A 13,670-nucleotide genomic window follows, 5' to 3' on the forward strand; every position below is an offset into this window, starting at 1 on the left:
AGCCCCCTCTGGGCCACAGGAGGAAGATTTCGGGGCCCCCCCATCTCTGTGTCAGGGCAGCATCCATCTGGGAGCTGCAGGAATGTGCCACGTGGCCAGGTTTTATTCTCACGCTACCCACTTTGGTGTTAATTCCTATAGGCAGGATGCTTCTCCCAACCCTCGGTCCCACCACAATTTTGCCCCTACCCAGGATTCAGCCCCCCTACATCAGTGGGGAACGGGACACAGGGCCTTTCCCTCTACGGGGATGGGGCGAGCTGTTGGGGGCAGGGTGGAAGGACTGTCTGGCTTGAGCCTGTAGAGTTTATTGGGGGAGGGGGTCTCCATTCCTGTCTCTGCTGGATCCCCCGTCTGTTTCAGCAAGCTCCTGGCAGCCCAGATGCTGGGTCCCACCCTGTCCGTGTGGGAGGAGGAATCTTGGGGTTGTGTCAGTGTCTCTGTGGGTCACTCAAGGACGGAGAGGAACGGCCGGAAGCCGCCATGCTGTCCCTTCCTGTCTGTGACCCCCTAGCCACCCCTGAGCTATATTTATCCACCCTGGGAAGAGGTTGCTTGCTTTCCTTTCCTGGTGGGGCCACATTCCCCAGGAACTCAGGCCCCAGGGGGCTGGGAATCCAGCCTGGACCACGCTCTCCCAGCTGCTAAGCAGGGTCTGTCCCACACTGCACAGGGATGAGGGGCCAAACCATTGGATTGCAGGAAGGAAGCAACGGGGCCTAGTACTTCATGGGAACCATGACTCCTGGGTTCTGTGTCCTGGCTCTGGGAGGGGAGTGGGTCCAGTGGTTAGAGCTGGGGGCTGCAAGTCAGGACTCCTGGGTTCCATTCCCTGCTCTATGATATTAGACCCTGTTCCTCTCCCAGACAGCTCTGAAAGGGTCCATCTGGAGGGGAGTCCCAGCTAGTGGCACCCAGTGTGTTCTGGGGGGCACTGACCCAGTTTGGGTTAGAGGAGGGGAGCTCCAGGCCCAACAAAGCCTGGCACATGATCCCATTCTCGCTCTCACTGCCCCCCCCCCCCCCCGCAATGGGCGCTCCAGCTGCTGAGCAGATCCAGATGTTGTTGTGGGTCCAGCCGGCCTGTGTCGGGTGGGGTGGGTGTGAGCAGGGAACGCGTGAGCCCATCACATTCCTGCTGTGATGACTCACTTTCCCTGGGGTGCTGGGGTGTCCTGAACCACCTCTCCCCTTAACACTCCACCCCTCCTGGAGCTGGGTTAGAACCCAAGAGTCCGGCTCGGGTCTGGTTCTGTGCAGGAGAGGCAAGGCTGAGAGTGCCCCTCTCAGCCCGGCGGCATGGTGAGCATGGCAGCGTGTGTGAGTGTGACAAGCTACAGGCATGGAGGTGATGTTTAATGCACTGTTTGCTTGCTCATACACACCCGTGCACACACGCACACCAACATGTACACAGAGCCACTCACCTATATGCACTCTCACCTGCACTAGCCTGTCCAGTGTACTAGGTGTGGGGCACACACCATGTCTCTCGCACACCTACCCCTTGAGGGCTGGGAGCAGGTCTCTGGGCTACAATCCCCCAGGCCTGGAGGTGCTGGGACAGCTGAGCAGAACCAGGTCTGGGTCATACAAGAAAAGGCCATGTTCAAAGGGGGACACACACACCTATCCTCCAGGTCTGCCTGGCTCCCAGGGGGACCTGATGAGATGAGTTTCCCACAGGTCTCACCAGGGGCGCTGGAACAATGTGTCTAGTGGGGGCGCTGAGAGCCATTGAACCCAACTGTAAACCCTGGATAGGATGGAAACTGCTTCAAGCCAGGGGGGTGCAGCAACCCTAGTTCCAGCACCTATGGGTCTCACCTGTAGCCACTCATAGGCCCCCCTGCCCCCACCACACTGCCCGGCCCCAGGGGGGGAAATTGGAGTCAGCACCCCAAGTGGGAAAAGCCCCCGATCCCATTCCCCGTCCCCTGGGAGCCAGCCAGTCTCCCCACACACACCCCCTAGGGTCAGATGGGAACTGGCACCCCCTGGAGGGGAAAGGCCCCAATGTCCCATGCAAAGCTTGGCCCTGCTCTCCCATCCCATCCTTTGGCTCTTTGCTCAGATACTTTCCTGGTGACGTGCGGGTCCTGGCCTGGCTCCTCCCAGACTGTCAAGCCTCAAATATTCCCCACTCCACCCCCCCACCCGGAGATAGACAAGGGGGGGCTTCCCCAGGGCCTCCTTCTTCCTCTGACCACCACAGCTGCATCCCTCCCCAAGAGAAGGGACAGAGACAGGACAGAGGCAGGGCTGGGCTGCTGGGCTGGAGTGAGGGGCAGTGCCAGGGAGCTGGGAGTCAGGGCTCCTGGGTTCTATTCCAGCTCGGTTGGGCGACCCCCTGTGAGCAGTATGTAGGCAGTGCGGCGGTGGGGCGAGCTGTTGGGGGACAGGATGGATGCGCAGCTGCTGGGCTCTGGGGCAGGAGTGGGGGCACAGTGCCACATGGCATTCCTGTCCCCCTCTGGCTGCTGATGGTTCCACCAGGCACTGGAGCGGGTCCCTTAGGGCTGAGACGGGAAATGGGTTTAGCAGGGAATGGGCCTGGCTCCTTGCAGAGTCAGGGCTTGGGCTTGACCCCCAGCTCTGCTGGTGCCAGGCAGTCCCAACCGCCAGCCCCCTGTTATCCCAGCCTGGGGCTCCCCCACAGTTCTGCTGCCCCTCAGATATCCCACCATGACACGCTGATCTCTGCCCACGCTCTTGGGAGACCCTACAAAAACAAAGCCTGATGGAGGGCTAGTGAAAGCGTCCTTAGCTTTGAGCTGAGGGGGTTAATCGCAGTTGAACGGGACAGTACAAAGTGGGAGCTGGCAGTGTGCCCAGCCCTTCCCAGCCTCACTTTGTGCTTCTCTTCCCCCCCCCCAGTCAGCCCCCATCTCCCCTTCACACATACTGTCACCACCCCCATCCCCCAGGACCCACTGCCCCCTCCTCCCCCATAAGTGGTAATTTGCGTCCCTATGATGGGAGGGGGGCTGGACTCGCATTAATTCCCCTCACCCTGATGAGGCAGCACCTGCTCCTGCCCCACCAGCGACCCTGTCACTGAGCCATGGCTGAGACACCGGATAGCCCCTCCCTGAGCCAGAGGGAACCCAGGAGTCCTGGCTCTCAGACCTCCCCCTTCTAACGCACTAGACCCCACTCCCCTCCCGGAGCTGGGGATAAGGGAGGGGAGGGTAGAGCTGGGGTCACTCAGCTTCCCTTCTGTTGTGTCCAGGGTCCGTTTTCACACTCACCCCCACATACCCTCACAGGCATGAACCAGCCCCTGATTCTCTCCCTCCCACATCCCTCCTCCTGCCACAGCCGCCCGCTGGCTAGCCGAACTCTGACCAGCATGCGTGTCCCTCGCACACCCAGCTGGGTGCACAGGCTCTAACCCCCTGCACACTCAAAAGGCCCTGAAACACACACAGACATTCCCTCGCACCTGGCTGTGCACACTCCCCCGCACCTGGCTGTGCACACTCACACCAAACCAGCCTGCTTTTCCCATCAGGCTCACACGCAGAACCAGCAAACATGCACACACCCACCCTCTGAACTCACAAACACACGCTCACCCTGCAGGCTACCCTGGCAGTGGGGCTGAGCTGGGGCAAGGGTAATGGGCACACAAAGGCTCCGGTACCCCCATACTCAGACAGACCCGGGGACTCAGACTCCCCCAGCTGTGCTGATGACGTCAATCGCAACCCACCGCCCCCTGCTATCCCCACTCTGGGATCCTGTAAGATGAGCCTGTGCCTCCCCCATATCTCCGCTCTGTGGGGGAGGTGGCAGGAAGCTTGTGGGGAGGTGGGGCTGTAGCTCCAGCCAAGACAAACAGACTGTCTGGGCTGCTCCTCTGCAGAAGCCTGAGGCCTGGGCCTGGCTGATTTCCAGGGACCGTCCATCCTGTGGCACAGGGATGGGCCAGGCTGCCCTACCTGGGTCTCTGCCTCAGGTGGGCAGCCCAGGGCTGGGGTGGCAGGGGGCTGTGGGTCAGGAGTGAGGGGCACCAGCAGAGCTGGGGGAGGCAGGACTGCGAGAGCAGGGGCCTGTGGGTCGGGATTGAGGGGCACTTGCCGAGCTGGGGGAGAGACCAGGGCTGGGATAGCTGGGGGGCTGCAGGTCAGGAGTGAGGGGCATTGGCAGAGCTGGGGGTGGGGAGTGTTCCCCAGTTCCTCTGTGCCTCATTCTGGCTCCTGCTGCTGAGCCATGGCTGGGACTCACTGGGTGGTCCCGGCACTTCCTTTCCCAGCCCCACTTCAGCTCTGCCCCCTGCCCGACCTGGATCACTGCTCCCCCCCGCACACTGCTGGGACAGGCCTTCCTGGTGGGTCCATCCAGTGGGGGAGAGGTATGGGGGGGCTGCAGGCTGGCTTATTGCACCCCACGGCCAGGGGTCACGAGTGACTTGGGGGGAGCCAGGACACATGTTCAGAACGAGTCCTTGGGGGCCACGTGGGTCCTCAGGCTTCTGCACGCGTGTGAGATCCCTGCATGGGCACACTCGTGGCCCTGCTCTTCCTGATATGCCCACCCGCCCGCACAGCATCCGCCCGGCCCCTCGTGCTCACGACGCACCCGCCCGCACGGCGTCCGCCTGGCCCCTCGTGCTCACGACGCACCCGCCCGCACGCCGTCCGCCTGGCCTCTCGTGCTCACAATGAGGCCATCCGCCCACACGGGTGTCTGCCTGGCTGCCGAGCAAGCGCCTCCCCACCACAGTGAACAGGGACAGAACCCTTTTAAACCCCCCACTGGTGAAGGACACCCCGTCCCGCAAGAGCAGAGCACCGGAATGGTTCACTCTCTGCAAGTGCTTGGGGGGGAAACATTGGGGGTCTCTGTGGGGGAAAGATTTGGGGCCACCACAGGGTGGATGGTAAGGATTAGGGGCAATGGGCTGTGGGGAACTGTGGGGAGTATGGGGGGCTGGGCTGGGGGATTATAAGGAGCCACAGGAGGGAGTGTCAAGGAATGGGGGCCTGTACTGGAGAAGGGCAGTGCCGTGGGGGTGGCCTTGCCATGGAGGGCCATGGTGTTGGAGGGTGGGGGGCCCTGGGGGCAGGTATTGGGGCTGTGCTGGGGGAATGGTGGGGGTGGGGTAGGGGTGTCATGGTCGATGGGGGAGGCAGGGGACTGTAGGAGTGGATAGTGGGGCTGTGCCAGACCAGTGGGGGGCTGTGCTGTGGGGGAGGCCGGGGGGGGGCTTTGGGACAATGGGGGGCCATGCTACAGGGAGTGAGGGGAGCCAGGCCGAGGAGGGGTCCCTGTCCCAAGCACACAGCCCCATCTGCTCTTCATTAGGCCCCACAGAGCTGAGATTCTTCTGGCTTCTCCGCCCGTCTGGCTCTAATTAACCCTTCTCAACACTCCCCCCTCTCCCCGGCACATTCCTGTCCATCTCGGGGGGGGGGGGACGGGGACGGGGGGGACACAGGGAACTGTGGGTAAAGGGGCAGACACAGTATGTTGGGGTTCAACCCGCCTGCCCCCAAATACACCCCCCCCATAAACATGCAGAGTCAGCCCTGCCCCCACTCCACAACTCTGCTTCTGCCAGTGCCCCCTAGTCCTGACCCACAGCCCCCCTGCTATCCCAGGCCTGGGTCTGTCCCACACGCAGGCTGTGTCAGGAGGGGGTAGGTGTGTGGCGGGTTGTCTTCCAGGTGCGGTGTTGTCAGCACCTGAAGGCTGCAAACCCCCTTAGCTGACCATAGTTGGGGGATGCCGGCTCCCCCCAGCAGGGCCCAGGGCCTGTGCAGCTCCCTGATCCAGCCAGCAGGGGGCAGGGTGAGCACACACTTGCACTAACAGTTGTACAGACACACATCGTGCGCAGGCCGCCTAGCTTGCTCACTGTCACATTTATAGCGTTTGCTCAGCCCCGACCCAGGGAAATCTATGGGGGGAACATCAGCGGGGGGGAGGGGGCATGCACATCTCGGGGGGGAGGGTGTTCCCACTGGTGTGTGTACGTGTGTCAGTGTGCTTGCACCAATGTGTGTGTGCGTGTGCATGTCTTGGGGGGGTAATGCATGTGTCTCTGTGTGTGTGTGCTTGTCATTCTGTGCGTGTGCGCTCGCACCAGCATGTGCGCACACGTGTCTCTGGGTGTGTGCAGCGCCTGTCTCTGGGTGGGGGTGTGCATGTTGGTATATGTGCATGTGATTGTGTCTGGGGGGGGTCAGTGCGCATAAATGTCTCTGGGCACGGGGGGGGGGGGCTAGAGTTCAATTGGGCACAGACATTGGGAAACTCAATCAGTTGAAGGAGCCAAAATATCCTTCCCTTCCCTCTGCCCCCTTCCTCTCCCGGCCCCCCATGCCTCCCAGCCCCCCCTCCCATTCTCCCTCCCCAAGGAGCCTGGGGGCCATTGTTTGCCAAGTGTTTGCGTCAGGCCAGAGTCTGTTTCCAGTTTGTGTTAACAGGCCGGGCGGCTCTGGGGCAGAGAGCCCAGGAAACCTTCCCCCAACCGGCTGGGGTGGGGGGCTCCCTGGGCCCCCGCAGTATTAACCCTTCACTGCATGGTGGGCTGGGGGCAAGGAAGCCCAGGCCTGGGATAGCAAAAGGCTGTCGGTCAGGACATACAGGCAGGCACTGGCAGAGTGGGAGGGGGGAGCCCAGGGCTGGGATAACAGGGCATATTTCCCTGCGTAAGAAGCTGTAGAACATTTCATCCATAGCCAGACTCAGTTTAAAATATTTACTAATGGTTTGTACACGTTGTATACAGAGAAATCACTTCCCTGTCTCTGAGATGCAGCCACCTTTGGGGTGGCGCACGGGGGGCTGTTTACACAGGGACTCCTCACCTGGCACTGAGATGAAGCCACTGCTGGGGCTGAGCATGGGGTAGGGATCTCTCACCCAGCGCAGAGATGCAGCCACCTCTGGAGTGGGGCGCAACAACTGGGATTGCAGGATAGTTTCGGGCAGGAAGTGAGCCTCTGCTTCTTCTCACAGCCTCCTGGAGGTCTCCCATCCACAGACCTGCCCCAGCTTAGTGTAAGAGCTGAAGACAGCCCAGCTTACAATGGGACAGGGGGATGGGCTGCTCCTGGCTTTAGTGAAGGGTTAAGGCGGGGAGCCATGTCCCACCCCACCCCAGTGGGACACAGACTCTGGGGGGCCATTGCTCCCTTGGTGGGAAAGGCCCCAGAGGAGCGGGGAGTTGGTACAGGGAGCTTCCTGCCACCAGGAGCTTTAATTACACTCTAATTACAGAGGCAACAGCAGACACAAACATCCCTGCCTGCTCCCAGGGAGACCCAGGAGTACTGCCCCTCCCCCCCCACACACTCTAGCCCACCAGCCCCCACTTTCCTCCCAGGGCTGCGATAGACCCAGGAGTCCTGGACGGCCAGAGGGCCAAGTGTGGGGCTCAGTAGCCTAATACCCCACAGATTTCTCACATGATGCCCATTCCAAAGTTTCCATCATGGAGTCAGGGGCTGACTCAATAAAATTGGCTGGGAATAGAACCCAGGAGTCCTGACTCCCAGCCCCCCCCACCCCAGTAAAGCTGTCCAGCTGCAGGCAGTGTGGGCTCCACCCCTTTATTGTGAGAGCAACACACGTTAAGAATGGAACAGCATCTGGGGAGTCCCTGAACCTCCACACCCTCAGAGGGCCCCCACATTCTCTCCCCGAGACCTCCCCAACCCCCATTCTGAGCCCCCCCATAACTCCCCTTCCTTCCCCTAGCTCCAGGCCCCCACTTCCCACCCTTCTTGGCTCCATGACCCCTAGTTCCAGAGGTCTCTCAAGTCCTGCGGGCACTTCTCCATCCCTGTCAGTTTCTCGTAGCTTTTCTGGGGTGGGGGTAGCTGTGGGTCTCATCAGGGGTTCCCCACAATCAGCGGGGGGCCCCCAGAGCAGTGGGGGTGGCTCCTGTGTCCGTTTGGCAGAAGTCCATGGAGCAAGATAAGGAGGAACCCAGCCCTGGAGATGAGTGGGGGCCCATGTCCCAGCCAGGGTGCAGGGGATCCATGTCTCTGCCCTGGATCGTGGGGCCCAGTCCTAGTTCTAGTGCCAGCCCTGGGAAGGGGGTGATTCCACCTCCGGGATGGCCACTGGGCAATTCCAGGGGACCAGCTGATGGAGGCAGGACAGTTTTGGGGGGACCATGCTCCAGCTTGAGAGTTGGGAAATAAATGGGGGGTCCATGTCCCAGCTGGGGGCTAAGGGGTGGCTCCAGGGTCCCAGCTGGGGGAGGGTGATGGGATGGCTCTGGACTCCGTGCTCCAGTTGGGGTGTCCATGTCCCAGCCAGGGGGCAGGGTGGCTGCAGGGCCCTTGCTCCAGCCAGGGCATCGGCCTCCAGGTCCCAGCCAGGGGCTATGGGGTGGCTCCAGGGTCTCAGCTGGGGAAGGGTGCAGGCCAGTCCTGGCATCCCAGCCAGGGGGTCTTGTCTCCCAGCTGGGAGTGGGGGGAGGCATCCTGGTCCCTTTGTGTTCTGGGCCCCCCCCAGTCTCAGACGCTGGTCCGGCAGGTGGTCGGGTGGGCCCCTGCAGAGGGGTGCGGGGGCCCCTTGCCCCCCGCACTGGTGACCCAGCGGTAGCACTGCGTGACGCTGCGGCTCTTGGCCCTGGCACCGCAGCGGGTGCAGTACACGATGCCCAATGCCACCATGATCACCAGGAAGACGCAGAGGGGCACCAACAGTGCCACCAACAGCCACCGGTCATCCCGCTTCCTCCGTGCCCGCTCCCCGCCTGGAGAGGTGCTGGGGTCCTCTGAAGGAGGCAGCGGAGCCCTGGCCCTGTCTGCCGCAGGGTCCCCCTCCCCCATGCTGTAGGGTGAGGCAGGAGCACCAGGGGACCTTGGAGATCTGAGGCTTGGGGGGCTGGTGCTGGGGGTTGGGGGGCCAATTGTGGGAGTGATAGCGGGGCTCGTGTGAGGAACTGGGGGGCCATCGGTGGGCTCTGGGCGGGCAGTGGATGTGGGAGGGATCCGGGTGGTGGTGCTGGGGATTGGGGGGCCAGTGGTGAGGTCTGGGGGAGCAGTGGTTGTGGAAGGGATTGGGGGGCTGGTGGTGGTTGCTGGGGGGGCAGTGAAGGGGCGAGGGGCTGAGTGGCCGGTGCTGGGGTGCGGGGCTGCAGGAGAGAGACCGGAGTGGGAAGCAGTGGGGTCGGAGAACGCCCAGGTCAGGCTGAATGGCTCGTCCGTCCCCAAAACCTGCAGCACCTCCGCCCCCCACTCCTGCTGGTCCCCGAAGCGCGGGTAGAAGGTCTGCTGCCTGGTGGCCAGCGCGGGGGGCTCTGCCAGGGGGGCACAGCTGATGCCGTCAGCCTCCAGCTCGTAGCCCTCGGTGCAGTAGCACTCGAAGCCGCCCACGTAGTTGACGCACATCTGCTGGCAGACGCCGGGGATCTGGCACTCGTCGTTGTCGACGCAGTGCTGGGGCGCCTCCTCGGCCGGGCTGAAGCCCAGGTGGCACAAGCACAGGTAGGAGCCCTCGGTGTTCTCGCACTGGTGCTCACACGGGGCGGTGCCGCATTCATCCCGGTCGGCGCAGCCCCCGGCCCCGTCCTCCTCGTAGCCCAGCTGGCAGCGGCACTGGAAGCCGCCGGGGAAGTTGTCACACAGCTGCTCACACGGGCCCGTGGCACACTCGTCCGTGTCCTCGCACGCACGCCCATCGCTGGCCAGCGTGTAGCCCACGGGGCACAAGCACCGGTACCCTCCGGCCTCTCCTGGCACACACTCAAACTGGCAGGGGTGGTTCTGGCAGCCATCGGCTGGGGCGCAGGAGTGCCCGTCGGGCAGCAAGGTGTGGCCGGCGTGGCACTCGCAGGAGTAGCTGGGACCCTCGTCCACACACAGCTGCTGGCAGCCCCCATTGTCACCCTCGCACCAGTCCCCCTGCTCCTCCCCGCACAGGGGCTCCTCCTTGGACCAGCCCACGGCGCCGTCGTCCTGCTGCATGCACAGCACCGAGACAGGGGCTGCGTTGCCACAGGCCACGGATGCCACTGTGCCGAAGGGGATGTGGCTCAGGGCGCTGCTGACCCGGCCGAAGGGCGTCGTGTAGCTCACGGGCCCCGTCTCCTCCGTGGCCAGCCCGTGGCACATGCCAGCGAAGCCGAAGTGGCAGAGGAAGCCGTCCACGGGCAGGGTGCACGAACCCTCCAGCCACTGGAAATTCTCCTGCGCGGCCGGGCCATAGCTCAGCACCACACAGCGCGAGGCCGAGCAAGCAGCACCCCCGGCCGGCTCGGCCCGCGCCCAGTTGGTGTAGAGCGTGTCTTGGTCGCCGGTGGTCCAGGTGAAACCACGCAGTGGGCGCTGCGGGAAGCATTGGCGTGGCTGGCGCTGCAGCCCGATCCAGAAGAGCCGCTGCTGCCCTGTACCCGGGCCCGTGGCCTGCAGCAGCTCTGCCACCTGGGCGGCCTCCTCGTGGTGCTTGAGTGTGGCCAGGTTCCCGCCGCGCTCCCGGCAGCTCCGCCAGGACTCCAGGAAGCTGCGGCGTTGGAAGAAGACAACGTAGCAGCCCTCGGGGCCGCAGGCAGCCTCGAGCCCCGGCCAGGCAGCCTCGGGCCCCGGCCAGGCACCCCGCACTGGCCCCACCAGCCCAGTCAAGAGCAGCCAGAGACACAGCATCGTCCTGGCGCCCACGGCTGCCTGCTCGGCTCTGTGCCTCCGCACGGAGCCCCTGCCCTTCTCTTCCCCTCGGCGGAGAGGGGCAGGATGGGACGGTGCACGCCCCTGCCCTTGTAAGGCAGAGAATTGGTCCCAGGCCCAGGGAGAGGGGGAGACAAGCTGGGAGGGGCAGCTGTGGGGATCCTGGACAGCCTGACCCAGAGGATGGAGGCAGGGTATGTGTGTGTGTGAGACCTTCCCTTGCTTGCGGCTGGATGAGAAATGCAGACCCCACTCCTCTCCAAGAGCTGGGATAGTCCTGGCTCCTAGCCCTCCTGATCTGACCACTAGATCCCGCTCCTCTCCTAGAGCTGGGGTAGATCCAGAGTCCTGTCTCCCAGCCCTCCTGGTCTAACCACTAGACATACCACTCCCCTCCTAGGGCTGGGGCTAGAACCCACGAGTCCAGACTCCCTGTCCCACCACCCTGCTTTCCTCTAGTAATTGCTGAAAGGGACAGACAGTGAATCTGCAGAGAATGGGTGTGTACAGTGACCATATGCTGCGGCTCACACTGACACACACATACAAAGACACATGCATATGCACACACAACACACTCACACACACTCTGCATACACTGCTCCACCCCCCTCGCCCACCCCAGTCCCAGACCTAGTTCAGCCCTTTGTTCCAGAAACCTGGAAGTTGGAACACTGGGTTGGAATTTGGTTCCTCACTTCCCCCCCTGCCCCCATGCCCTGCTGGGAGCGGGGAGAGGCTCATCGTGTGTTTCCTCCCGCCATCCTCCCCAGGACCTCATGATGATCAGGGCGATTCCCATGGGGAGCTGAGACCCGCAACAGGGCGCTGGGCCCAGACTGGGGGAAGTCAGTGTGCACGTGGGTGTGCGTGCACAGGAGAGTGAGTGCACACAAAGGTGCGCATTGCTTGGGAGGGCAGGAGAGCGTGGGGGGGGGCATAGAGGGACCAGAATTGTTCCTCGCCCTCACTTTCCCACACATGTGTGAGTACCCCCATGTGCAGCTTAGTTTGACAAGCTCTCTTGTGCAAGCTCAGTTTCTTCTGCCTTCTAACTTTCCCCTGAAAGCATACCCGCCTGTGTACACACATTCCTGGGCATGCACAGCCATTTGTACGCACACCCTCCCATGCATGCATTTTCCTGGCCATGCACACCCCTGTGCACACATACACTCCTGGTCATGCACGTGTTCCTTACTTCGTCATTCACACACTGGTGTGATCATTGTCCCACTGCACACCTGCGCAGACCCCCTCACGCATCCTCCCATGCTGCCACACACCCATGCCACCACATTGTCTTAGAGGCTCCCACACTCACCAGTGTGTATGCATACTCGCACTGCCATGCGTGTGCATGCCCACCTGAGCATTTGCACATGTGCATTCACTTGTGGGCACACCCCTGGGCATATTTGCACAGGTGCTTCCCGTGCACTCCTACCTGCTCACCCTGTCTACTAAGCCAACTGGCAGTCCCTAGGGGACCCCATTCCTGGGGAAGCCGAGGCCAGCAGTACAGGTTCGCAAGGCTCTGGAGCGCCCCCCCCCCATGGCCAGGCGAGGGGAGACAGGGAAGGGTCCGAGCTCTGCGATCCAGGAATCTCGGGCTGCAGCCCCGACTAGGGGGGCAGGGATCCCAGCTGTCTCTGCTGTGAACTGGGGGGGGGGGGGGTGTTAGGCGGGCTTTGTGGCGGGTGTGTGTTTCGGTGTGTGTGGCATGAGCCGAGGGGGAGGGCACAATGGGCCCAGCCGCGGGGGCTGGCGAGGGGAGGGGAGCCGGGGGCGAGGGCTGCAGGTCGGATGGAGGCGCAGCGCGGAAATGCATGGAATTCCTTGCGTGTGGGAACCAGGAGGGGAGAGGGGGGCGGCCGGCCAGCCGTGGGGCCTTTCCCCGCTAGGGGGCGCCAGCTCTGCTCCCCTCCAGCCCCAGCTGGGGGCAATGGCTGGCTCAGGGGAGTGGGACACAGGGCTCCCCCCGCAGGCACACGGGCTGCGATCCAGCGCCCGTTCAGCGCCCCTCCGAGAGGTGAGTTTTCTGTCTCAGCCTGGTCCCTGTTGGGGCAGGAGCCCCCGCCCCATAGGTAGTAAGTGACCACATCCCGTGCTAGCGGCCCCACAGGGATCCCCACGGCGGGGGTGAGGGTACCCCAGGCATACGCTATGGGAGCTCTTCCGCCCCCTTTCCCCTCGTGCTAATCAACGCCCCCCCCCGGTTTCTGCTTGGTTGTTTTAAGAGACTGCAAGAAACACTGGCTTGTGACTGATGGAGCTGGGCCCCCCTGGATCTGCTTGGGGCTGGGGGAGACACTGACCCCTAGACCCCCGCCAGGTATTCACCCCCCCACCCTCCGATCAGACCGATGAACCCATCCCGCCCCGCTCCCCCTTCCCCTTCCGGCTGCAATGGGCCCATTCAGCCGGGTATCCCTGTGGGGAGGGATGGGGGTCAGGGAGCCAGCCCCTCCCTCGTTTTCATCCCCTTTCTGGACTCTTTCAGGCGGGGGGGGGAAGGCTCTGTACTGGAGGGACGGGGGGGGGCTGATTCTGCCCTGGGTCCTGGTTGCAGGCTCGGGTGGGCGGGGAGAGGAGCTCCCCAGTTAAGGGGCCTCTAGGCTGGGCTATAGGGATCCTAGCGCAGTGATGTGGGTTGAGCACCACCTGGTGGCAATGGGAGGAACTGAGAGCCAGGGCTCCTGGCTTAGCTCTGAGAGGAGAGTGGTGTCTAACGGTCAGAGCATGGGAGCTGCTGGCAAACTTTGCATGCAGTGAGTGACTCGATTTACCCCAGGCCAGGCAGGGAAATGCACGTGTGAATCACTCCCATGTAGTTAGTCTTGAAGACCTGTGCTGCCCCCTGGCAGCCTGGGGCTGACACTGCCTAAGCCCTATGGTCTGTAAGGGCAGGCAGAATTCCTAGTTAGCAACAAGGATTATTCTTGGCATTTGTCCCGATGGCCTTGCCCCCCCAGGACCGCACAGCCCCTGATAGACCCCAGGGACCTGAGCCACAGCGCCAGCTGTGAGGGACGGGACAGG

General features: G+C 62.9%; 1 protein-coding gene across 1 annotated transcript; it reads right to left on the minus strand.

Moving 5' to 3' along the window:
* Window positions 1–7,691: 7,691 nt before the first annotated feature.
* Window positions 7,692–10,676, minus strand: CD248 (CD248 molecule). Its single transcript, XM_084635357.1, has one exon. The coding sequence runs from the start codon at window positions 10,605–10,607 to the stop codon at window positions 8,478–8,480; it is 2,130 nt and encodes a 709-aa protein (XP_084491483.1). The 5' UTR covers window positions 10,608–10,676; the 3' UTR covers window positions 7,692–8,477.
* Between the last annotated feature and the right edge of the window lie 2,994 nt (window positions 10,677–13,670).

This window comes from Lepidochelys olivacea (genome assembly GCF_965140295.1).
Source record: "Lepidochelys olivacea isolate rLepOli2 genome assembly, chromosome: 7".
NCBI classification, from domain to species: Eukaryota; Metazoa; Chordata; order Testudines; family Cheloniidae; genus Lepidochelys; species Lepidochelys olivacea.

What these genes read in the sequence shown, in the direction of transcription:
- CD248 (XM_084635357.1), bottom strand. Translation starts at nt 10,607, where the DNA reads ATGCTGTGTCTCTGGCTGCTCTTGACTGGGCTGGTGGGGCCAGTGCGG.